The sequence below is a fragment of the Fukomys damarensis genome, unplaced genomic scaffold (genome assembly GCF_012274545.1).
Source record: "Fukomys damarensis isolate Sample0158 unplaced genomic scaffold, DMR_v1.0_HiC HiC_scaffold_10, whole genome shotgun sequence".
Lineage (NCBI taxonomy): Eukaryota > Metazoa > Chordata > Mammalia > Rodentia > Bathyergidae > Fukomys > Fukomys damarensis.
In genome coordinates this window covers 21,278,086-21,305,350 of record NW_022900922.1, presented here as the reverse complement: position 1 = coordinate 21,305,350, position 27,265 = coordinate 21,278,086, and the positions used below count along the sequence as shown (strand labels likewise).

The window sequence follows — 27,265 nt, the reverse complement described above, 5'->3', positions numbered from 1 at the left end:
AGATGCTCTTTGACATCTTCTCCTTTGGAATATAAAACCAATACAGGGATTGCAGTTAAGTTTTTTAATCTCTAGATATGGAGAGATTACTGTGGGTTATCAGGTTAGGCTCATTGTAATCATCGCAGTCCTTATAGGGGGTTAGAGACAGGAGATGTAAGGACAGGACCAGAGGTCAGATTGGTATGTTGTAAAGACCAAGAAAGAGCCCATGATACAAAGATAGGGCCTCTAGAAGATGGAAAAGGCAAAAGAGTTTTTACCTGGAGCCTCCAAAAAGAACACGGCTGTGCTAGAATCCTTGATTTCACCCTTAAGACTTGTTTCAGATTTCCTGCCTCCAAAACTTCAAGAGAATGATTTTTTTGCCTGCTTTTGGATCCAGGAATTGAACCCAAGGCTTCTGTGTGCCAGACAAGGTCTCTACCACTAAACTACACCCTTAGCCCTTTTTTATCTCGTGACAGGATCTTGCTACATTACCCAAGCTGGCCTCAAACTTAGGATCTTACCTCAGCCTCTGAAGTTGTTACCTTTGTTGTTTCCAAATACTATATTTGTACTAATTTGTCACTACATAAATAGGCAACTGTGGATGAGTTGTAGGTTATTTTGGTCTAAGATCACAGTCTGGCTTTTAGAGACAGCTAAATCAGTCGATCTTTCAGCTCCTTTTCTGCCAAGTGTTGGCTGTGCTGGGAGACACACAACCTTGCTAAGTCTGTGAACACTTAGCTAGATTCCACCCTACAGGCACAGTAAACTGTTGGGCCCATGGGCCAAGGTTTAGCTCAGTGGCACCGTGCCTGCCTCACAAGTGCAATGTTCTGAGTTTGATCCCTGGTACCAAAAATAAAAAATAAAAATTGTTGGGCCCAATCATAATGATGACTGAAGTAATAGAGGTAACATCTACTTTGTCATGTGTATGTGTCAGAAATTATTCTGTGTGCTTTATCCTATCTGACTTAATTCTTGAAACTCTTTGAATTACCACCATTCTTGTCACTTTGCGTACCAGAAAACTGAGGTTCAGAATGATGTATTAACTTGCCCAGCGTCACACAGAGCTGCTCCTGTCTTCCTCTACTCATAAGCCTGAACCATTCCCCAGCACGCTTGCTGCTTCTACATTATCAGGCTGCTTGGGGTTCCCAGCATATTCCCCATTCCTGTTCTCTGCCTCCAGTTCCTTAGTCATCCTCCCCCAGGGATGGGGCCAAGTGGAGGACCTGGCTCCTGCATGCTCATAACTCAAGCCTCCACTGATCCTTCCTTGGCCACCCCAGCCAGGTTGTCTTCCTCCTCTTTGTTCCCATATGGTTCTGCAGTTACTTGCATCATGTACCTTACGACATTGTATGGTCATTGCTGATCTTCTCTAGGCTTCCAGCCAGTCTTCCTGTCTCTGCACACCCGGCCCAGTACCTGGCACGCAGCAGGAGCTCAGTACGTGCTCAGCTGACAAATACTGTGAAATTGAATTCTGAAAGCACAGATACTCTGGACTGTGTCAAGTGGAGGGTGTCTGTGTGGTGGGAGAGGAGGGAGGTTTACCATTTATAGGGTGTGTCATGGGAAGAGACCTGGGCATGAAGAAAGCGTGGGACATTTAATGAGCGAAAAGTAAATTCTCTTTGGGGCAGGGTATCTTACTTGTTTTTCGTTGGGTAGAAAACAATATGCAGGAATAAATTATCAGTAAATGAGTCAATAGGGGGCTACCCAGTAGTAGCACGCTTGTGTTTGTTTTAGAAAGCTCATCATAGGTGCAGTGGAGAGGATGAAATAGACAGGGGATGCAGCAGTCACAAAGCCCAGTTAGGAGATTTTTTTTTCAAGAGTCAGGTTTGGAAATAATCTCATAAATGGATTTAAGGGATCTCTGCAGTTTGTTCCTGAGACCTTAGATAAACATCTTCTTTTGGACTTAATAATTCTATTTCCTGACTTAGCTGCATGTAAGCAAAGGTATTCTGAGTTCCACTGAGAATATTAACTCACTGTACAGAAGGTCACTTAAGTCGCTTTTCATTCACTCCACACTCAGAGCAAACATTTGTAGGCCAGAATATTTTAAAAGGACCTGTGAAGGTTGCCTGAAATTTAGAAGAAATACAAATTATTTTTGCCTTTTGCTGCAGCTGGTTCTTCATTTCAGACTTTCTTCAGTTGAGCAAGGCCTCTTATCCCCTTATCCTCTTTCACACTGAAAAACTTAAGAAAGGGGCTGATGACGTTTGGAACTTTGAAAAATGTTGCAATAACTAAAGTGTTTGTTGCTCTGCCTCAACGGTGAAGAGGGAAGTTAGCCAGCAGTGAGACACCTTGCCTTGTTAGTTATGTGGATCCCTTTGGTTGTTCATCCTCTTAAACTGAACTATTAGAGACTGAACAAATGTGATTTGCTTAGTGTCCAGCGAGATCTCATGAAAGATAGTGCTGTGTCTAAGAAGAAGCTCTCTCCACGACAGAGACTGGGCAGGTGGCTGCAGCACCTCACCTTCCTCAGGACTGGGTGAGCAGCCAGGGAGACACCCTGGCATAGAGAGTTGCCACCAGTGAGAGGCTGTCTACGTGGATTTTATTTAAGAGCTCACTCTTTAATCCGCTGTCTGAATCAACCTTTCTGAGTCCCAGCCTCCTCTCTGCACACCCTCACTATTCCCCTGATTTTCTGCCCTTGAAACCTAGCCTGTTACCTAGCTGCTGCAGAACGCTGACTCTTGATGCCAGAGTGATGAACTGAATTCCATTACCATGTAAACCAACTTGGTGTTGTCAGACCTGGAGGACAGGATGGGTTATCCAAGTATAGACTAAATCTGGGAAAGATCCATGCTTTTGTTAGGTTAGTTTTTGTTTGGGATGGTAAAGATAATGGCGGGGGGGAACCCAGAGATTTTTGTAGAATCATAGGATATCTCTCATAATTGTAATCCATTGGAGGAAGAAGTCAGAGGTGACTATACTTGAGAATCCAAGATTGGTCTTTTGAATCAGCATTTCAGGTTTTCTAAACTAATCCAACTGTAGGATAATGAAGAGTCCACTGTATTGTAAGTTCCTTCATCTCAATGATGCCAATCTAAATTTGTGCTTTGTAGTGAGTTTATAGAAAGTCATTTAAGCCAGGTGAGGTAATGCATGCCCATAATCCTAGCTCTCAGGAGGCTGAGGCAGGAGGATCCCTGTGAGTTTGAGACCAGCCTAGGCTACATAGTGAGTCGCAGGTCATTCTCAACCACATAGTGAGACCCTGTCTCAAAAAGAAAAGAAAATTATGTAAAGCAAACAAAATCTATGAAAGAAATATACTTATTTCTTGTTTAATTTTTAGCTTCCCTTTTTGCATTTATTTTTATCCTATTCTTTAATGAACTTTTAATTACCAAAAGAGGAAGATATGTAGTTATAAATTTTTTTTCTCTCAGATATTGAATGGTGTGGGTATTGGGGTTGAAAAAGGTTGAGGGAATTTATATTAAATATGGAGAATATAAATTCTATCCTTTCAGAAGTCACCTTTATTATATTTCAGACTTAACTTTTTTCAAATGATAATTACATACCTTGTTTTATACCAGCTTCCAAAAAAAAAAAATCACAAGGATCTACGTAATTCTTTTATGCCTTTTATATGAAGTTGATTTATTAGAATTGTAGTATTCAACTTGAACTCATTTTTATTACCTAACTTTAGAGTTAACAGAGTGAATAGACTCTAACTTCTAAAGAACTTCACAATACTCTGTCTTACATTTTTTCTTTTATTTTCCCCCATGTGGTAACTGTGGTTCATTGATAACTCCATATTTATCTCCAAAAAACTTGTAAGTATAACAGTTCCAAGTTCTAACACTAATATTAAGTGTGTACTCAGGTCAACAGAATGTATATGGTAATCTAACTAGAGACTCATTTCTAACTCTTGCCACTTGTAGTTATGTTTATTTCATAATTATGGATACACTGCTCAAATACAAGCAGACAGATGTTCAAATTGAATTAAAAAATATATACTCTACTAATTCTTTCCCATCTGAGATTTTAGAATCTAAGGTGAATGTCTTTATCTTTTATTTTTGCCACCCATGATAAATAAAATGCTTTCAGAGAAATGCCATAAATGATAAGAAGTTAGAGGGCCTGAGGGGAAAAAACTCCCAGTGTTTGAGTGTTACTGTGTGCTAAAACAAACATATCCCATGCTTTCCATATACTTTTTCTCATGTTGGTCTTGAGCAATATTTTTTACACTATGTAGCATGTGTGCTTTCATACCAACTTCCTGGGCTCACAGAAACTAAGTAAACTTGTCCTGAGTTCCATACTATTCAATAAAAAGACTATAACTCTATTCTTTCTGACTGTTGCTCTTTGATGTTACAAACAGTAAAATACATATTCAGTCCAGAAATTCAAAAAAAGTTTAAAATATTTTTTTTTTCTTATTGGTACAATCTAGGTATACAATACAGTTACATTCATTACTGGAATCCTGTACCTTCACATGACAGGTCTTGGTTCTCATTTTTTCCCCTTGTCCCTGCCCTCCCTTCACCCCCTCCCCGCTCCCCATTTACAAACACTTTATTACCTTTTTTTCATTTTCTCGTATTTTTTTCTTTTCCCTTGTTCCCTTTCCCCTACCCTTCCCACTTTCCCTAAACCTTTAGCCCTTTTCTTCCTATTTCACACTATTAATTATCCCATTAGGATCTTGTGTACTATTATTCACACCAGAAGTTTAGAATATTTTGACCAAAAAAAAAACAATCTGTTGACTTTCAGAGCATCTTCTTGTTCGGGCAAGATTTTTATGTGTATGTATAGGGCCTGAGACTTTTTTAAAACTAATCAAAATTTTAATTTTAGAACAATTGTGAGAATACCACAAGGACCTCCATGATACGCTATGCCAAGACTCTTCGGTTTTTAACACTTGGCTGCATTTATTGCCTCTTTCTGTTGAGAGAGGACACACAAATAGACATAGTCCTAGATATTTTCCCCTGAACACTTTCAAAAGAGATTGCAGATATCATGTCCCTTTACCTGTTAATAATTAGTATGTATTTCCTAAGAAGGCTTTTGTGTCACCATATTATTGTTACCAAATTCAAGAAATTTAAAATTGATGCAGTACTTTAAACTACAATTCATATTCCAGTTTTGTCAAGAATCTCGACAGTGTCTATAGCAGTTCTTTCTCTGATACAGGAGTCAGTCTAGGATCGTGTCTGCACTTAGTTGTCATATCATTTTGGCCTCCTCTAAATAGTTCCTATGCTTTACCATTAATAATGTCGAAATTTTCAAAAATGTTGGCCAGTTGTTTCATGGGGTATATCTTAATTTTGACAGTTTTCATCCTGATTAGATGCAGGTTATATGTCCTGTTGAACTAAAAATGATGTTCTCTCCTCAGAATATCACACATGGAGTTATAAGTTATGTGTTTCCCTGTATTGCTGATGTTGTTTTTTATTTTGAAACAAGGTCTTACAGTGCAGTTAGGCTGGCCTTGAACGCACTATGTAGCCCAGGCTAACCTGGAATTCATGGCAATCCTCCTGCCTCAGCCTCCAAAGTGCTGGGATTACAGATGTGCACCATCATGCCCAGCTGGTGATGGTGAATTTGATCTATTGGTTTAGGTTACTGATAGGTTTCTCCCCCTCCTTTTGGGTTTTTTGTTTGGTTGGTTTTATGGTTTTGCTTTTTGTTTTTTAGTAAAAGGCTTTAATCCCAAGTACTTAACTGGATCATAGAAGAAAGAAAAATAGGCTATATATGGTTTAGTTTTCATTTTGAATTTTATGATCACTTGTACTGCCGTAGTTATATATTCTATTTTTCATTTTAGTTTTAATCTATTCTGTCTTTGAATTATTTGTAGCAGTTTTTTATCCTTACCCTGTATTTTTTTTTAAAAAAGAGGTTAGATTTAGTGTGCAGTGACAGAGTGGAAACTAAAGTTAGAAAAGCCAAAGTTTATTTCACAGAAGTGCCTGTTTATTTACTTGGCAGGCAATATGTGTAGAACTTTCCTTAAAAAATTATGCAGATCAAAAACATGTAGGTTAGAAGGTAAGTAAATTTGTGGATGACAACTCTTTAATTTTAAAGAAAAATTCATAGGTCTTTAGTGAAATATTTCTCCTGAAATACTGTGAGATGGACTTACCATATCTATGTAAATAGGACTTGGTGTCAATTGCACAATGTCGGAGTAAAAAATATTTTCCTCTCAACTTTTATTATCTGTGAAATCACAAGACATCATCTCAGATTACTTTTTGGTACTTTGAACTTGATATTTTAGGGAAAAACTAATATAAAGAGGTGCAGGAATAATTCCCCCCATACGGTCCACTTGGTTCTGGAATCAAGCACAAAAAATATGATGTCACAGTTCTAATGCCCTTTGTTGATGGAGACTGACCTCATGGGTTATGGAATTATTTGCTTTCTGCAGTCTCTGGAACAAAGAGTTGAAAAAATATATAGATACAGACATTTATAGTTAAGTATACATAGAATAGAATTTTTGGCTTCATCCCAAACTTCTTTCTTCTTTAATCTGTCCATGATATATAATGTTAGATTATTATTTATTTTGTTCTTTATATTGCTTATTTTCAAAAGAAATTCATAAATTCCATATATGTATGGGTGAGCTAAGGACCTTTTTTTTTTTTTTTTTTTTTTTTTTTTTTAAAGTCTACTAAAAGTTCCTCAAAGCATAAGTCTGGTTTCAGATACAAAAGGAAAGCTGAAGAGAGATCTTAATTTCATTCATGAATCCTGCCAGATATCTTGAGATATTTATTGTATATATTATTAAAGACTAGCAAAATTAAAGAAATGAGAGCAGCGGTATTATGATAGTTGGAAAGCAGTTAAACAGTCAATGAATGAATTCAGCCCCCTGACCAGCCTTACATAATAGGATTAAAATGGTAGTAGGAAAGAACCATGCCACAAATTAAGAACACACTTGATATACAATGGACCCTCCATATCCACTGGTTTCTTGTGTAAAGATTCAACCAACCATGGATCTAAATCCAGGGGAAAATTGTGTGTGTGCTAAACATGTGCAGATATATTTTTCTTATTTCCAAGCATAATACAATATGTCAAGTATTTACTTAGCACTTACATTGTATTAGGTATCATAATAATCTACAGATGAGCTAAAGTATACAGAAGGATCTATGTAGGTTTTATGCAAATACACCATTTTTTTCTAAGGAACTTGAGTATGCACAGATTTGATATTCTTAGTTCTGGACCCAGTACCCCATAGATACCAAGGGATGATTATATAACAGATCACTCAAATGGTAAAGGAAATGGTTGGCACTTCTGGAAAGAAAAATGATGCAGGAGGTAAGCGCACTAAAATAAGAAAGACTGTTTAAAAACTAAGAAGTAGATTCTCCACCAACCCCCACCCTGCCATGCCTCACTCAGCTTCCAGATGACACCCTCTTTCCTGTCCGAAATGAAAACTGGAATCTTGTTCTTTGAGGAAAATAAAACATCTATAGTTTTAAGGACAATAAACATAGCTGAGGTCTGGGAATTCAGTTGGTTTATGGAAACTCCTTACTGTCTTTGTTCAACAGCTAGAATGCTGTCAGTCGTGCTCTCTTTTGCCTTCCTGATAAGCGTTGAGACAAGTTCTTTAAGAAGCAGTTTAAGAATAGAAAGTTCTTCCATGTAAAAAGTCCATTTATGAATAAAAACACAGCTAAGATGAAGATTAATGGTGAAAAGCTGCAAATGTGGGCTGTGCTCTTACCACTTTTATTCAGTATTGTACTGAAGAGTAAGAGCAACCAGGCAATAAAAAGAAATAACAGTATACAGATAGGAAAGGATGAAGTAAAATTACCATTACTTGCAGATGACATGATTCTACATGTAGAAAATAGCCAAGACTCCAAAAAATACTTTGAGAAACTAGTAAATGCATTCGTTAAAGTTGCAAAATACAGATAGTAGCTTAGCAAATGAAGAAATCAAAAAAAATTCTCATTTATGATAGGATTTAAAAAATAAAACAGGAATAAATTTAACCAAGAAAATAAAAGACTCAGACCCTGAAAACTATAAAAGTAATGGTGAAAGAAAATGAAGACACAAGATAGCCAGAGTTTATGCATCAGAAAAATTGGTATTACTAAAATGGATGTTCTGTCCAGAAGGTCAAGACGATCAGATAAGATTCAGCATAATTGTCAAAATCCCAGTGACATTTCTCCACAGAAGCAGAAAACCAATCTTAACCACTTACCAGTTTATCCTGAGCATCCCGCAGACGAGCGTTTGTTTATGTACTGACTATCCCAGTCATTGCTTGGGCAGCTATCATTTCAACCAATCAATTCTTGTATGAAATAAATTTGATAAAGTTGTTGCTTTTATATTTTCTGTTATAGTATCTTATAAAAATTAATGAAAAAATATAGAATTATTGGTCATCTTGTATTTAATTAACTGAAATGAGAAGTGGTTAAAACTGTGTGAAACCACAAAACCCTCAATAGTCAAAGCTGTTCTAAGAAAAACAAATTTGGAAGTGTCACACTTCCTAATTTAAAATTATATTACAAAGTTTTCATCAAAAACAGTATGATGCTACCATAAATATGGGCACATAGACCAACAGAACAGAGAATGCAGAAATAAATCCAAACATAGATGGTCAACTAATTCTCAGCAGTTCTACCACGAGGACACACTGAAGAAAGGACAGTCTCTTCAACAAATGGTTCTAGGAAAATGGGATTTCTCCATGCAAAAGAATGAACCCTTATTTTACATCACTCCTCCAAAACAACTCAAAACACCCAAATGGCATTGTCTATGACCTTAAACACCTATTTTTTAAAAAATGGTGAGAAACTTCCTGACATTCACCTTAGCAGTGATTTTTGAATGTCACACCAGAAGCTCAGGCTCCAAAAGCAGTAACAGTTGGGACCATGTGTGATCTAAAACTTTCTTGTACAACAAAAGAAACAGTCAACAAAATTACAAGTCAACCAACAGACTGAGAAAAAAATGTATAAATTATGTGTCTGATAAAGGATTAATGTCCAAAATTTAAAATTCATACAACTCAGTAACAAAAACAATCAACCTGTGTTAGATTTCTATCACTGTGACAAAATACCTGAGAAACATTAACTTGAAGAGAAGTTTATTTTGGCTTACAGTTTTACAGGTTAGTCCAAGGTTTTGCCAGCTCGGTTACTCTGTGCCAGAGGTGAGGTAGAAACATTGTGGCTGTGGTGGAAGAGGCTGCTCATCTTGTATTGGCCAGGAAGCAAAGACAGCAAAAATGTGTCCTGGAACAAAATATATCCTTCAAAGCATGACTCCAACGACTTACTTCTTCCAGCTATGCCCTGCATCCTAATGTTCCTGCCACCTCCCAAAATGCTTTTAAGCTGTCATCTATAAATAGATTAACCCATTCATGAGGTCACAGTTCTCACGATCAAGATCTCACCTCCAAACACTCTGCACTAGGGATCAAACCTTCAACACATGAGCTTTTACGGGCGCATTTAAGATCCAAACCATAACCATATATTTAAAATAGTCAGAAGACTTGAATGGGCCCTTTTCTAAAAAAGATAGAAAAGTGACCAACAGATAAAGGAAAAAATGCTCAGCATCACTAATCATTAGACAAATGCAAATCAAGACCACTATGCAGTATCACCTCATACCTGTTAGGATGGCTGTTATTAAGAAAACACCATAAATAATAGGTGTTGGTGATGGTATGTTGAAAAGGGAATCCTTTTACTGTTAGTGGAAATTAAATTGGTGCCACCATCATGGGAATCAACATGGAACTTATTGAAGAAATTAAAAATAGAGCTACCATGAGATGCAACAACTCCTGTTCTGAGCATTATATACACCAAAAAGGTAAAATCACCCCCTTGTAAAGGTAACTGCACTCCCTGCTCATTGCAGCACTATTGCAATAGCCCGGATATGGGGTCAGCTTAAGTGCCTGTATGTAAGAAAGTAGTTTTTTAAAAAAAACTAGTATATAGTGTGAATATATATATACAACATAATATTATTCAAGCCTTAAGAAAGGAGATTCTGCCATTCGTCACAGTATGGTTGAAACTTGTGGACATTATGATAAGGCAATAAGTCAGACACAGAAAATCATTGATCTGACTTCTTTGTGGAATCTTAAATGCAAACAGTAAAAGACAACGCATAGAGGTAATAAAGCAATGATACCAGGGGTGAAAGAACAGTACAGAAATAGGGAAATATAAGTCAAAGAATTTAGAAGTAGCAGATGCATAGGATAAACAAATCTGGAAGCTCTGTGTACAACAAAAGGACTGTAGGTAATGCTTTTTTATCGGATTTTTGCTAATTGAGTAGATTTTAGCTGTCCTTGCCATACATACACACACCAGGATGTGGGGTGGATCATAAGGCATGATGAATGTGTTAATTTGCTTCACTGTATTAACATTTCTATCTATATCTATCTCCTGACGTGTATATACCTTAAATATATGCAGTGAAATTTTACCTTAAAATTTTTAAAGAGATAGATAAATACTGAAGTCTTAATGAACTTGAGAGGTAATTTAGAGAAGTGGAAAAGAATGAATTTTTTTTATTCAAGAAAAAATAAAGGAGAGAAAGTGTAATCATAGTAATTAGATAGCTGAATTCTAAGTGGCATGTATGTGATATAAATATATGGAAAGAGGCGGTGGGAAATATACAAGTAAATGGAAAGAATAAGGAAACCAACTAAAGCTCTTCCACAGTAGGAAGTCTAGGTAGCATCTAGTTCTGAGGAATTAAGACTAGCAATAACGACATGTTATTTGGCTTTACAAAGAAAAATATCAAAACATAAAAGAATTGCAAGTAGTGACTGTTTTAAAAAACCTGGAAAATTGTGCTGAGTTGGTCAACTCTCAGACTGTATGCATGTTGTGAAAATCTGCCTGTCTCAAAGTTAATTCACTTATGTCAAACCCTAATAAAATAAAGCCAAGAGGCCATGAGGCAGGAGCCCTGAGGCAGATAAGAGCTATCCGAGGAATTCCTCAAAACCACAGTATACCAGAAGAGCCATTTGCAAAGGACACTTACTGTGAGGATAGCTGCCTGCAGCTAAGAGCAGTCTCCAACTCCGGGACAAGCCACGGAGATCTTTGTTTCAAATGAGCTTCTTTGTTTCAAATGAGCTTATGTAGAGTCTGCTTATTTTCTTTCAAAAAATGTGCCTTGCCCCAACTTCTTCCCCAACACATGTCTCTGTTTTATGATCCCTTGCTATTTCTAAATAATCTTTATTTTAGAGAAATAATCCCCCACTCGATTTGAGTTGACAATGTAAACTAATTTTGGAAAAAGAAAAAGCAACCTAGGTTCCACACAAGTGGTAGCCGATGAGGTCCTCACTCATAGCCCCTCTCTCTGAAGAGGTGAGCACAGGCAAGAGAAGCAGCACATGAGACTGGCAGGGCGGTGTGGGCTGGAGCCCAGGCTGAGTGCAGCAGTGAGATGGTGGCCTGGTACTGGCAAAGGTGCTGACAGAAGAGAGGATGCATGGTAGCGGTGCCCAGCCCCCAGGTGCCCATGCTGGGGTACTTGGTTGTTGTGTCACTTTGTGCCCGTCTCCACATTGCTGAGCAGTATCGGACCTGACATTTAGTACAGCAGCCTGCATTGTCTGGGCGTCTTTTTCCCTGCTTGTGAGAAAATTAGCTTATTTCTGAGAAATCATTTAAATCACAGGAGCTACATATGATTAGAGTTGTTAGAGGTGTTCAGTGGGTACAGGAGAAGAAAGGCTTAGATTCTTTATTCCTGCTCTGCCCCTTTCTGATTTCTCGGCCCCTAGACCACCAAACTCCCACCTCCCCGCAACGTATATACCTGCACCCATCTGCCCATAGCTGAGAGTGCTGCGTGGCAGAGCCAACCTCAGAAGTGTCTATCCCCTGGCTAACTCTGTAGTAACCTTGCTCTGCAACATACAAAAAAACAGGACTGATTTCTGAATTGACACAAAGACAAGAGAAAGGAGAAGATTGAGCGGTATATTAAATTGTCTGCTGGTTATCAAAGATCCCTTTGTCATAAAGGCCAAAGATAAAAAAGAAAATGTGTATGTTTAATATATGGAACAAAAATAAGCCTATTTTTTGACATAGTACTTGAAGAGAAAATAGGTCAAAAAGCCCAGCCACCCCTGAAATGAATTTTAGGCTCCTCTTATTGGTGTGATGGGGCAGCAAGAGATATCAGTGATGGCTGCATTGCTCATAGAAATGATTTTTTTTACAGTAGATGCTAAATTAGATGTAGAAAGTAGGAGAGTTATCAGACCTACATTGTCGTGTCTGACCTTCCAGTCTCCAGTCGCAGAATCATAATAAAAATGAGCTGTGAGCTTATCTAGAGACTCAGCAATAACTGGCAGAGAACAGTTTTCGACCTTCTTTCCAAATGGGGTGACACCAGGGGTTATTGGGGGTCACAAGGGAGATGCATTGGTTTTGATCAGTTTTTAGAACTGTATAGCAGCTTATCTGTGGGTCAGAGAAATTTAGTTTTCTCCATTCTTTTTTCATCATTTCCCCCCTTGGGTGCTCTGTGGATTAGCCTCTGGAAGCTGGTGTAAGGTTCCGAGTGTTAATAGGGCTTGTGCAGATCCAGCTTCTGTGTCCACTATCTCAGGCTCTCAAACTCAACCTTGCTGAGTGTTAGATTCCGTAAAGGTGCATTACAATCTCTTATAAATAAAAAGAAAGTAAACATTTAACAACAATCTGGAAATCCATAGAACTCCAGGATGCTAGTTAGCAAAGCCCATACTGCACTGCTTTTGTCCAACTGCAAAATGTTACTCACAAATACTTCTATCTCTAACTTAACTTCCTTTGCTTTGCTTTTTGCTTAATTGAAAATAGTCCACACTAAAATAATTTGCATCTATCAGACATTATTATTAAGGAAGTGGGAAAAGTTGAAACTACTTGCCCTACACTCCCTAATTTCAAAACATATGTAAAATTTAAAGATGAAAACAGTATGTTGGAACACATTTATCACCCCACAGTGTCTCTTGGGTTGTTAGGAGGGCACAGCTTTAGAGTCTTGACATGGTAGCTGCTAATCTTCCTGAAATATCACTGGGAGGTATGGTATCATGTATCATATGTTTATGTTTTTAAATCTTAGAAATAGCAGTGAAACTCTTCATGTGTGGGTATGTTTATATCTATAAATGAATCTACAAATATTGTTTCCCTTATCAGAAATGCTTTGGACCAGAAATTCAGTTTTTGGAGTTTTTTGGATTTTGAAGTATTTATGTATACTTCCTCTGGTTGAGACCTTAAATCAAATAAGCTAAAATCCTAAAAACCAAAATGCCAGATTTTCAGATTAGAGATATTTAACCAGTACTAAAATTAGATATTTAACCAGCAAGAAGTTTTGTAGGAATTAGATAAAACCCTATTTTCTCTGCTTTATCAAACAGTTTAGTGTCAGGATAACAAAAGAGGCAGGGAGGACCTTCATAGGACACCATAGTTATTCTTGTACTTTGAGGTATTTCAGTATCTAAAATATGAGGAGCAAAACAGTTGTTGGACTACATCATAAACTATTATTGCTTGTTTTATTTCCTTTTTTATTTTTAAGGTAAGGGTAAACCATGATATAGCTATTGATTTTTAACATCCTAACATTTTCTACCCAACAGAAAATACTGAATGCTGTCATTCCCCTATCCTGTATATAACTATGATCAAAGAAAGGTGGACATTTTAAGAGGGTGCAAACATGCTAAAAAAGACGTGCATAGAATATAAATTGATTGAAGGCAAAATTTCGTGGTAAATAAGTTTCAAATGCTGGAGTGTTACAATTATCATCTTAAAGTACCATTTATAATTGTAAAAGTAATAATTCCAACATAAAAATTTAATTTACTAGTCTAGTTAAGAATCATGAACATGTCATTCAGTGTTACAGCCACTTGGTGAGCAATGTTAATACCAAATGTTAATATTCAGAAATGTTAGCATTCAGCAAACATTTTAACACTTACTGTGTGCATGCTTACTGGTTAAGTAAGCATAATACTTGTTTATTCCTCCCAGTTGGTTTATAGTCCACTTGCTTTGTCTGACTGGTATAGTACCTGCCACATGATGGGCATGTAAAGAAATTGTTGAATGAATGAGATTCTCATCTGTGTTTTAGATCTTCAAGGATGGATTTTAGATATACCTGGTGAGAGAGAAGACAGCCAAAGTGGTTAGGTGGCTCTTCAGCAGAATAGAAATAGCAGCGGATATGTATACACACAGGAGTGACCATGTACACTGAGATGGCCACAGTCCCTGATGCTTGGGGATCAAGGGACTGCATTACTATGAGGAATAGTCTCTAGGGGAAATAGAGGACAAAGGAGTGGGGAAGCTAAGGCTACTGACGAGAAATAGGTTGCAGTGTTGTGTAATAAACTGAGATCTTGAAGGGAAAGGTGCCAAGTAGTTTAAAGAATTTGAGGGCATACTAAAGATAAGTCCCAAATGGTGGTTTTAAGGAGATGAGCAGCATTTATTTAACATCTTCCATTTGCATAGCACATTAGTGTTAGAAAAGGAAGGAGTGCTACACAGAGGACCAAGACCCTATTTCTTTTCTCATTGAAGAGTTTACGCAAGAAATATAGCTGAGATTTATGGGAGAGCATGGTTGAGAAGATTATTTCTGTTTGGGAAGATCAAAACTGGAAGAGAGGGTCTTTGAACTGGGCTTGTCAGATTGAGTGTACTTCATGGAGATGGTGGCAGCGACATTCCTGGCAGAGGGAATAGCGCCTGCAAGATGCTGGATCAGACCTATCAGGAGCAAAACATTGTCTTTAGTGTTAGTGTTAAAAGTGGGGGAAGTTTTACTGCAGTACTTGAAACTTGATTCTGTGGCCCTTGAAAGTTTCTAAAAGAGGTGAGTGGTATTAGGTGACCACACACTAGGAAACTCGCTCTGGCTTCATCTGGGGAGATTTTTAAAAATACCAACTTGCAAGCTGCACCCCAGATCAATTAAATCAGAACCAGACATCAGTATTATTTCAATCCCCATGTTATTACAGTATGCAGTGAAGGTTGCAAAATAATGATTCTGAGCCAAGCTGGCAAAGTCTAGGAAGCGGCCAGATGCTAAATATTTTCAGCTTTACAAACCGTGTGGCCTCTGGCAGCCATTCAGCTCTGGCCTTGAGGACAAAAGTGTAGACAACATGCAAGGAATGAACATGGCTGTCCCAGTAAAACTTCATGCATGGAAATTTGAATTTCATATAATTTTCACCTGATTTCCCCCCAGTCACTTAACAGTATAAACACAAATCAGAGTATACAGAATTGGAAACCCAACAGTGTTTGGCCCGCAGACCATATTTTGCCAATCCTTGATTGAGAGTGTGAAGATTGGGCTCAAGTAGTGCAGGGAAGAAAACATTATTCTAATAATCTAGATAAGAGGGAAAGCTTACTTTCTTTTGTGGTTAGTCTGAATGGCAGGATGGTGAATTGGTATTTATAGCAACTCATGTTCCTGCCTGCTAGTTTTGAGCACCCAAAAGTTAAGAGCACAAAGGACATTTGAATGAACTGTTGTGTGGTCTGTGTTACTAGGTGTCCTTTGACTTTGTCATTTTGCTTTGCAGGGATTTGGGCTTATGTTGAAAGAAGATTCTGTCCTATTGCTTGTAACGGCTACTCATTTTGGCACAGCTGTTAATAAAATGAGTTAAGTCTCCTCCTCTCCTCATGTGCCTGCCATGCCTTTGTTGCTAAAGAATGACCTTTCCTTGCAATTAAATGTTCTCTTTAGAAAATAAAGTGAGCTTGATAGGGGAAGTAAGGCTCCTTCCATTTTGTTTTATCAGATATCACTGCATTAATGCAGGTTTCCTTTTTTGCATTTGTGACCTTGTTCAGGTCCTGCCAGGGTAAATGGCACCTGTACCACACACACACACACACACACACACACACACACACACACACACACACACACTATCACATTTGTGGCCTTGTTCAGGTCCTGCCAGGGTAAATGGCACCTGTACCACACACACACACACACTATCACCACCTCTGTGAACAGAAAAGTTGATGGTTGTAACTTCCTTCCACTAAGGTTATTTTAGAAATTATAAGTCTAAAATAGAGCATTTCCCACTGATATCTACTTAGCTTTAAATCAGCTGTACCTTTTCCTGGTTATTTTATTTCAGTACCATTACAGTTGGGTGAACAGATTCGTTCATCTACTTTGTAACTTTCCCTCTTAGCTGTCTACTGTTTTGATGTTCTCTAAGAAACATTTTATACCATGCCCCCCCCACCACCATGCTGGAGATAGGAGAAATTAAGTAATGGGACAGTCTTCTTGAACTGGATGTAGAGAAACGAACTCAGAAGCAGTCAGTGTTTGTGGTCATCTCAGTTATTTTGCAGATCTTACTAGAGGCAAAGGGAAGAAGAAATATATGTGAAAGAGTGGTCTTGTGTTTTCTTGTTTCCCCTCCTGTCACGGAAGAGTTATTAATTCTAGAACAAGGAAGTATCATGTTTGCCTTAGAGTAGAACTCAGTGAGGATTGCTTATCAATTGAAGTCCCTAGAACCAAAACAAACAAAAGAAGAGGTGGGAGAGGAGGAAGAAGAGAAGGAAGGGAGGGAGGGAGGGAGGGAAGACAAGCCAAAGGACAGATTAAGATTTCAAAGATTTTGCCTTTTTCTCTATATGTTTTGGGGTATTATTTGTTTTGTAATTTATGTATTTATTTTTCTCTCATTGAGTTTATTGGTACATTTTAGGTATACAGTACATTTACATTCATCATTGAGATCTTGTACCTCAAAATGACAGGTCTTGGTTCTCATTTTTTTCCCCTTGTCCCTGCCCTCCCTTCACCCCCTCCTCCCCTCCCCATTTACAAACACTTTATTTCCATTTTTTCATTTTCTCATATTTTTTTCTTTTCCTTTATTCCCTTTCCCCTACCCTTCCCACTTTCCCTACCCCTTTAGCCCTTTTCTTCCTGTTTCACATTGTCAATTATGTGATTAGGATCTTATGTACTATTATAGTTTTTCACACCAGAGAAACTATTCGGTAATTACACATGTGTGACTTATTTATTTCACTTAGGAGTATGTTTTTTGTAATTTTTAGTAGTACACATTTGCAGTACATAGACTATATTCACCATGAAAAATTGGTATGTCTATATAACAAGTCTTAATCCTTTAGTGCCTTGTTTCCATTTTTGGAACACCCATAACAGAACATAATACAATTTTTTGTATTCAAGTTCTTTTCCCTTAAATTTTTCTAGGTAACATATTTACAAATCTTTGAGGCATGTTTGATCACCAGCTATGTTTCACATAGTTGAATTTACAGTTTCCTTCTAAATTTGAAGGTTCATTGTTCATTGTTTTTTCCCTTTTCCCATTGATCTTGGATATGTATTGCAATCTTAGGGACACCATCAACATATGTACGATAGAAAAGTATGACTTCAATTGAATTGCTGATATTGTCAAGTGCTTTAAATTTTAATTAAGTTTTTGGAGTTTCACACATTGTAATTACAAACTAAAGGTTCAAATCTATTCAATTGGCTTTCCATTTATTTTTCAGAAGACTTACCAAGTAGGAAACTAGATACATAGCAGTGGCCTGTTTCACAGCCAAAGTCTCAATGTGCCCCAGAGGAATTCCTGCATATATAGTTACCTTTTAAGTAAAATAAGAGGTCAGGAAATAAGGCAAAGCTGCAGGTATAACACAGAGATTAAGAATGAAATTACCTGGTAAAATTCAGAACATAGAATACCAAGATCTGAAAGACAGTGGGGGAGCTGATCTAGGAGCATAGAGGTTAACAGGTGGAAGTCACCTCAGCGATCATCCTGCTAGTGGTCTCAACTCTGGCCACACATTGGCACCTGAGGACTTGTCAGGTTCTACAAGACCAGTTAAATCAGAGGCACTGGGGTACAGGAGCATTAGTATATTTCAGAGGTTCCCCAATCATTCTAACCTACAAGAAGGATCGGGAACTGCAGGCCTAATCCAATTCCTTCATTTACCTGGAGTTCAGAGCAGGTACCTTGCCCAAGGTCAGAGAGCTATTTGCCGGGATTTTAGCCTCCATCTTCTCCCTTAGCTTCTCTCCTCCCTTCCTCTGTGTACTCCTTGTGTGCTCTCACCCTGACTTGCTCTAAATTACATCAGTATGCTCGTGACTACTGCATCTGTGGTGCCCCTTTCCCTTCTGAGCACCTTCCCCTTGCATACCTTTACATCTAACTTCTTTTACTGCCTCTCTAGATGTCTCTCAGCCTTCTCAAATTCATAATATTCAAAACTGCATTCACTTCTCCTCCCTCCCAGTCCCCATACCTGCTTCTCAGTCTAGATTCTTACATCAATGAGAGGTTTTCCTATCCCTTCCCTTAACTGAGCCCCAGATCTTGGAGTATTCTGCTCCTCCTCCTTATCTAAACAGTCTGCCCTGCCTCTTAGTTATTTCTCAAATCCAGCCAACCTTCTCACTTTGCCCTGGTTTCATGTGGGATGTTGATTTTTTTTTTTCCTGAGTCACTATACTAGCCCTTCCTGCCCTGTCTTTAGTGCCATTCTTCTTCCTGAAGTAGACATTTGATCACTTACTGCTACATTTCTTGCATTGTATGTTCTAATCTTTAGCCATTTTTAACGCAGCAGAGCTCCTTCCTTTCCTTTTTCTCCATGTGCCTGTACTTAGCCTGCTTCCTTACAGTCCACAAATGGTGTAACCTGTTTAGACTCAAGTCTTTGCTTCCTGTTTTTATCAAAAACTGAACTCTATACTAAGCGATATTTTCATTCTTCAACCAAATATTGCCACATTGCAGACTGAGTTTCATTGGCTCATGTCCTGCCAGTGGAATCTGCCCTTGCAGGGTGCACACTAGAAGATCCCAAAACACATCAGACATACCTTGGCATCAGGCCACATCCTTGGCAATTCACCCTTTCACTTACCTCAGAAGATTTCCTGACTACCTCATTTCTTTTCCCTGACTGCAGTGTCCCTTACTGTTTCTTGCTAAGCCCTTGTCCTCACTGTGGTTCTTTCAGGTCCTCACCATCCTTTGCAAGGATCCCTTTGCCTCTGGCTCTCATTTGTATCGGGAACCTCTTGGTTATTTTGGTCCTTTTGCCTTAGCATACATTTTTCTGACTCCCTACAGGTTGTTCCTGGGATGTAGTAACTCACTACTAGTCTTTTCTTTCTACTCTTTATTACCTGAGATTTGACTCCAGTCTCTGGACTGTTTTTAGAGCCTGACTCTCTCAGTCTCTACCAGGCTGTCATTGTTGCCTCAGGTGCCCCTGCATTACACAGGGGCATTACACAGGGCACAGCTCTTCAGAACTGACTGTCCAGTTCAGGATGTCCTGGCCACTTACCTTCTCTTAACTTTCTGTTGCTACCTGCCAGTTGACCAGATAACCACTTCTTAGCCGTTCTACCAGAAAGGGAGCCAAAAAAATTCCTATTTTGAAACTCCAGCCTGCTCATTTGGCTTCTCACCACAAAGAACAGTATGATGAACATTTACATGTTTTTATAAAATACCTTAAATGTATCAGACATTCAGAAGGATCCCAGGCTTTATCATTTTTGGGAATCCAGATGTAGAAATGAAACCCATAATTGTTCTTTATAGGAACCTTATTTTATTTGAGGAAGGTGTGATCTACATCTTGGAAAAAGGACACAGAAAGCGTGAAATTTGTTTGGGGAACTAAAAGGAATAAAGGTGGTGGACACTGCTGATTTGGTTGATTGTATAACCTCACATTCAGATGCCGGTTCTGTCTTATGTGAAGCTTCTGTCAGATCTGAGCTCTGTTGTAAACCTTTGATAGAAAGGAAATGATTACATTGTCTGTCGGCCTGGGCTGTTAAAAATGCTCCCTTGGGGCTTTTGATTTTGTTTGGTTTTGTCTGAAAGGGAATTTACACATGAGTATAAGGAAAACTCACCAGCATTTGCAATCCTTGGAAAATGGAGTATAAAAGCAGTTTGTCAAGTGTGATAGGTTAGAGACTGCAGATGTTCAGCTTCTCGGGAATCCAGAAGGTTTACTAAATTTATGCCCTGTCCCATCTTCAAACCTAGTGCAGCCCACATGGACTGCAGGACTCAGCACGCACTTATGGTCCCTGCCTTGGGGATAGTGATGAAGGTGACTTGAAGGAACCTTGTACGATTCTGGGAGAAATTTTTGCCGTACTCACTGTACTTTGACCACCCTCATTCCAAGTTCATCACATAACTTGTTTAACATGTTTACTTTTTCAAACAGTTGGAGAATTAACAGGTGGTTGCATGACTGAGATGTTTGTTTTAACAGGCTGAAAAGTGGGAGATAATTTAGACATGCACTATGATGCAATAGGAAAATACCTAATTATTCCATTTTTGGCTCAGCGTTTGGTTTCAGTTAAAACTGCTGATAGCAAAGCTCAACATGTTTTGCAGAGTAGTGCTTGTAACACTGCCTGTAGGAGAAGCTGGTTCACCAGTGCTAATGGGCTTGTCTTAGTTACTTTTACATGAACCCTTCTTCATGGCTTTAGTGTTAGGACTTGAAGGATCTCTCCTCAGAGCTTCTGTGGTCAGCAGTAACAGAGTGAATGTAAAAGGCTATGAAGGATCAAATTGTGTGCAAACCTACTGGTAATATTAGGTGCTGTACATAGAATGCACTGAAGATAAAAATCCAGCAAACAAGGTAGCTAGTTATTTTTGTGCCTAGTATGTCAGTATATAAGTTATGATTCAGCTGTCCTCACTGAGCAGGTAGAATGCAGCAGGGACTTCTGCTGGATAGTTAATTGTTCATTTGATTTTAAATCAAACGACTGAAGTAGATATGCTCAAGGATACAGAGTCTAGTAGTCTAGATCAGGGTACTATCATTTCTGTTAAAGGAGTGGTAAGGACAGATGCTAATGTAGTGTTTGAAGTTCATACAGTCTATATTGTAACTTCTCAGATCTGCTACTGTAACATGAAAGCAGTCAGTTAATAACATGAACAAGTATGGTTGTGTTTCATTAAAACTTATAAAAATAAGAATTGGAATAGATTAGCCATAATTTTCCAGCCCTTGTTCTAGATTCCAGAAAATATACACTCAGCCTATAACTGACTTCAAAGGAACAGTAGCAAAAGTTTTCAAAAAACTCGTTGAATATATATATATATAACCTTTAAATATTAAATAGTTACAACTTCCCAGTATCTGTACTTAATAAATTTGTTCTCAGAAAAAGGTCATTGGTTTCCTTCAGGCTTCATTGGGAGCTAATCTGCATATTTACTTATACCCCAGTTCCTTCCCTCCCAAAATTATCAGTGGTAGCTTATGATAAAAGATATATGTAGGGCTGGGCGTGTCAATTGTAGTAGAACACATGCTTATTATATGTGAGAACCTGTGTTCAACCTAAAACAGAAAAGAAAAACAAGCTAAAGAAAAGTATATATAGGGTTCAGCTGTCAAAATAGAGACATAAAATCAAAACCTACATAAAAGCAATTTCTGAACATTCCTTATCCACCTGCCAATTCAAGCTTGTAGTTCAACCATTTCTGAAATTGATGAGTCCTTGGGACACTTCCTTAGTTGAATATTGATTTGCTGCCTAGTTCATCTTTTGTAGCGTAATTTCCTTTCTGAAAAAAAAGTTTCTCTATTGTGTTATATCAAGTCTCCTACAAAAGGAAGTGTTAATATTCATCATTTTTCTTCTGACTGAAGTATAGGCCAAAAACAGTTACACTAACCAAGTGGGTGTAAGGAAAGGAAGGAGGAAATTACAAGCTAATGAAAACTTTGATGGTCAAATACTTATTCAAAACAGAATCCAAGGCTTACAAGACTAAAGTTTCATTAGCCAAGGGAACTATTTCCAACCATTTTAAAGATGCATCTCTGCTGTCCAGGGAAAAACAATGAAATTATTTTAGAGTTAGATTCTTGGAAGCACCATTCATGGGAAGACAGAGGAAATGGGAATTTCAGCTGAACTACAGGAAGGAATGACTTTAAGTCTGAGCCTCACAATGTGGCAACAGGGCCAAGTGATTTTATAGACTGCCAGTGGGATTGTGACCCTGAAGGTAGTTCTGAAACAGGGAAATTAGTCAATGAGAAAAATGGGATTGTATACCAGTGACTTTAACACAGCATCCTAATTATTATCAAATCCAACTGCCAGGCTAAGTGGGTGCAGAAGATCATATAAATCTGAGTGAAGGGATGCCCTCAGATTGGCACTGGGAGGGGGTAATGGACATATCCATGAGGACATTGGAGTGAGTAAGGAAGGCTGTCTTGGGCTGCATGGATACCATCTGGGAAAAAGATTCATTTACAAGTGAAGACTGAAGAAGCCCAGTAGAGTCAACAGAAGATAGGAGCAATGTTCAGAACAAACAGGCCAGTTCCATGACAGAATTTTAAGATGAAGTACTGGGCTAATTCTATGATGGATGAGAAATAATTATAATAAATAAATTATATAATTTATGAGAAAATGTTCTTTATCTGTTATAAAAATGTTTCTTCTATTCTGTAAATTTAGAAATGTTTTAACCTTTAAATGGAGGAAAAAAATTCCTAAGAATTTACAGTGTAAGCTGTAGTTCCTTCTCCTGTTCCCTCTGGGTTGAAAGGGCAAATTGGAATAATGTCCATCTTTCAAGGAAATAAGCATGCACACTATTTTGTCTTGCACCTGTACTTCCATAATTTATTTTTTAAAGCAATGCAAACTCTCCAGTTGATAAGGATGTTTGTGCAAAGACTATAATAATATTAAAAAAATCAAAATGAATTGCAGAAAGAACTTGGATTTCTAAAGTTTTTAGATTTTAAAACTCTCAGTGAGGGCTTGCAGATATTTACAGAAGCCTGAAGTTTGACAAGGGTAAAGTATGAAGTAGAAAAAAGTAAATTTCCAAATAGTGTAATGGAATTGTCACCCATCAGTTGAGTGAGCCTTACCTTGATTCAAACAGAAATTAGGAATCAGCAATATGCAGCAATAGCAACCCTGATACCACCAGTGGACACCAGTTAATTCTGGATACATTGGTCATGACTGCAGTTTGAAACTGACTTATGCTACCTGCCATCAATCAGCTTCATGGTTGCTGATCTTCATTGGCTGGTGGACTCTGGACCTCGTCAAGTGTAATAACTCCTAGTATTTATTTATCTTTCTTTTAAAACAACTGTTCTGTCCGCACTACTTAGGATAAGAATCCCAAGTAGATGTACAGGATCTTCTGAGCCCATGCTACCTGGGAACTATATCATGAACAGATTTGCTGGACCATTGGAGTGAATCTTTAGTGTAACAGGATCTGATCAGCAGCAGCACAAGAGTGTCAGCATACAAGAGGGAGCCCTCCTAGACCAACCTATGACATGTATTAGGAGTTCTGCTTATGTAGCTGTTACAGGCCAGTGATTGGTCCATGTGTAGGCCTGTCATTGGTTCATATTCAGGCCTGCTTAACTGATCCCAGTGCAAGCCTATGGTTGGTCCATGAAGGTTCAAGGTGTCCAAGATAGCCCCAGCTATTATGACAGCAATGGTTCAATTCAAATATCAGAGTGAAGCCAGCTGTTGACTGAAAACTGTTGCATCTTTATGAAAAGTGGCAGGGTTGAAACAAGGGAATATTGAAGAGGGCTGTGTTCATCGCAGCTTGTTAGAGCTTAATAATGGGCCTGGATCTCTCTGATCTCTGACCCATTAGGAGTTATTTTCCCACTGTTCCTTCAAAGAGGTGGGAGCTTTTGGAGCAGCGGGAGTGCAGAGGTGTGCACAGCTGTGGCTGAGCCACACCTCCTGTCAGAGGAGCCCAAAGAGCAGCCATGAAGGAACCTCAGAAGACACTGAGGCAAGCCGTCCCAGTCCATCCTTGGGTGGACTAAGTGGCAGCAGAAGTGGGGATGAGGGCATGACAGCCCTGTGCCAAACAGTGCCCCTCCTGTCATAGGAAAAAAAAAAGAAAGCCAGGAGAATCAGGCACTTCTTATCTGTCTCAGAATAACACCTTTCTTTCCATGTGTGTTCCTAGAAGATTTGGAATCATACACCAAATTGTTCACAGTGGTTATGGGGAGTGGACAGACCACAATGATGGAGAACAAGCCATTAATTTAACTAGTATTTACTGAGTGCCTACATATCATGCAAGGCACACAGAGCATGTAGAAGTGACAGAAAAAGGTGTCCTCACAGCTGTAGGCTCAACCCAGCTGTGTCCAAGAGCCTGAGGGCTGGGGTAAATACATGGAGTCAGTGCCAGCTCTGAGTAACAGCAACTGATATAACAGTGATATTGAAAGCACCCTAATGTGTACTGAGTTCTCTTTCTTTTCACTATTTTCTCTTCATTTTAGTGTCTGAGCTATGTATTTTGAAACAGTCTTTAATACTATTTAGTTTTCATTATAAAACCTTCTAGGAAGAGGTGGTCTGGCTGTTCCATGACAATGACCTGCATAACCGCCAAGTGACTTTGGTTTTTATTTGCACCCAAGCATGCCTTCAGTCCACACAAAGGAAGAATCACTAAATAAAGAATATCTTTCTGTAGATAAATACACAAAAAGTCAGTGAATGTCTCCTTTTAAAAAAACTTGCTACAGTAAAAGCCACATTGTCATCAATCCCCTTCAAAACACAGTGGTACCTCAATTCATGAACTTAATTTGCTCTATGATTTCAGAAAAGATGGCCACATTTGTGGTTGTGTGGGAAATGTGGCTGCCATCCTGTATGTTACCTGATGTAGAATTTGCAAGCAAAAACAAAATTTTGCCAAACGCTTCTGTTTGTGGACCAAATTGTTTGCAAACAAAAGCATTTTTGAACTGAGGCTCCACTGTATTCTTCCTTGCTCTGCACACACCTACCCCATCATTCTTTCCACTTCTGAAGCACTTCTGGAAGTCCTCTTTCCTTAGTGTCTTTAGTTGTACTGTCCTGAATTGATTCAATACATTTATCTTTATGGTGGTCATTTTGTCTTTGGTGAAGAGCCAGAAGCCATACAGTGCCAAATTCAGTGAATAAATTGGTGAAGACATATTGTGATATTTTTACAAGCCTGTCTTTCTGTTGGATGGTGCTGAACAGCAGCACTCACTGTGTTTTGTTTTGCTTTGTTTTTATCATGCCTGTGTTTGATCATAAGTGTGTTAGGTGTGAGAGGGAGTATTTTGAGGGCGATTAATGATGTGTCTTTTATTGTAATTAATTTTTAAAATCGGACTTTCCCTATTGCTTTTGGTTACATACCAGCTATCAACTCAAATGTTTGTGTTTTTCTTCCCCAGAAAAAGCAGAGGACAAAAGATCTGTCTCGGCTATTTCATTCTTATAATCCTTATGATCACAAGGTAAGAGAAATGTTTTATTTATGAATTGAATCTTAGAGTTTTTGATGATGATTAGTGTTTTCATTAAAAAACCTTCTAGGACCATATTTAGTTAACCTTCTAGACTAATGTCTTCCTGTACGTGTAGCAGTTTTAACCAATATATAATGATTTTAAAGTACATTTACCGATTATCTTTTATTTCGATTTTAATTTTTTAATTCTTGAAAACAGAAAATGTGTGTTTAACTAACGTGCTTATGTTTTATTCACATTAAAATCTAGTTTCAGAGGGCTGGGGTTATAGCTCAGTGGCAGAGCCCTTGCCTAGTATGTGGAGCCCACATGTTCTATCCCTAGTATCTCCCCCAAAAATGTTACATACTGTCACTAAAAGCTCAAAAACTGAGAAGACAGACTTGGGAGTGATTTGTTGCTGTTGTTGTTGTTGAAGTTATTGTTTTGGATTCGTTTCATTTTTTCTTTTCAAACACTATAATTAGTAAGCTTTTGGATTGGTAAAGGCAGTTGAAATGTTGACTGTAAATCTTGATTCTCTTGCTCTGATAGTTATTTTGATGACTCAATAATCCTTATAAAATACAGTGCATAGCATTGTATCTGAAATATTAACTAGCTAGGGTTTTATGGAACAGAAGACAGAGTATAATGGCTCCTACTTTAGAAAACTTACAGCCATTCTTATTTCATTTTATACCTTACATTCTCCACCACCCATATTTGAAGAATTCTCAGGCATATCTTCACTTGTAAGTATTCACCATATATTTGTAAGGCTTCTAAAAAAAGAACTACACATTTAGAGCCATTTTTAAGAAATTCTTAACATTTCCACATCTTCATGGGAAAATAGACTTCAAGATTTCTGAAATTTGTGTAAAACTTCTATGCCATGTAGGGTTCCAGTAAATCTGTTAATTTGAGGTGATTTCAGAAGTAAACAAAAAATTTGCACAGTTGAAATGCTAATATAAACTTAAATCTTTATCTATGAATTTACAGGCAGACATGTGTTGGGGATTTTTTAACTAGCCAAAATAACTAGTGTGAAAACTGCTTTCCTCAGCTGAGAATACAGAGATGTCTGGATTCGGGGAGGGGAGGATGCCAGTTGTTCATGGAAGTTACGGAATTTGAAGTTTCTGGTATTTCTAAGATAACCAGTTGAGTGAAACACCAAAAGATTGTAAAAGAGGTATTTGTGCTCCATGTGGTCATTTATGCTCCATGTGATATGAAATGCTGTTCTAAAAATTATTTTAAGTTAGTTTTTCATGCTCAGTCACTCACTTTGCAGAACAGAGGAATTAGAGAGAGATAGAGAGAGCCAGTAGTGTCTCACGATGCTGAGGGAAGGTGCTGTCTGATAAGTAATACACAGGAAAAGGAATGAGATTGGCCAGATTTCCGATGGGATTGTTGCACTTTTTAAAAATGAAGCAATTTAATTAAGTGCAATAGTGGATAAAGCTAACATTTAACAACAAAAAGCTATAACAAATCAAAGGTTTTGCCTAGTTTGTCTAAATTTTGCCCACTTCTAGCAAATTTTAAAATTCACAGTCATGGGAAATTCCATTATTCTTTTATTAGAGCTCTTAATGGAACCTAGCCATTTGCACCTCCTACCAGCTTCCTCTTCATATCCTCATGGCATTGTATCAAAG

At 38.1% G+C, this 27,265-nt stretch overlaps 1 protein-coding gene across 6 annotated transcripts in view; it reads left to right on the top strand.

Annotated features, from left to right (window-relative positions):
- The window catches only part of Cdkal1 (CDK5 regulatory subunit associated protein 1 like 1), a 607,184-nt gene that overhangs the window by 463,636 nt on the left and 116,283 nt on the right, over positions 1 to 27,265 (top strand). For all 6 annotated transcript variants that reach the window (XM_010622937.2, XM_010622935.2, XM_010622936.3 and 3 more), the window contains exon 12: positions 25,536 to 25,598. In XM_010622937.2, coding sequence (XP_010621239.1) covers positions 25,536 to 25,598 — 63 coding nt within the window. The remainder of the gene's footprint in view (positions 1 to 25,535; positions 25,599 to 27,265) is intronic.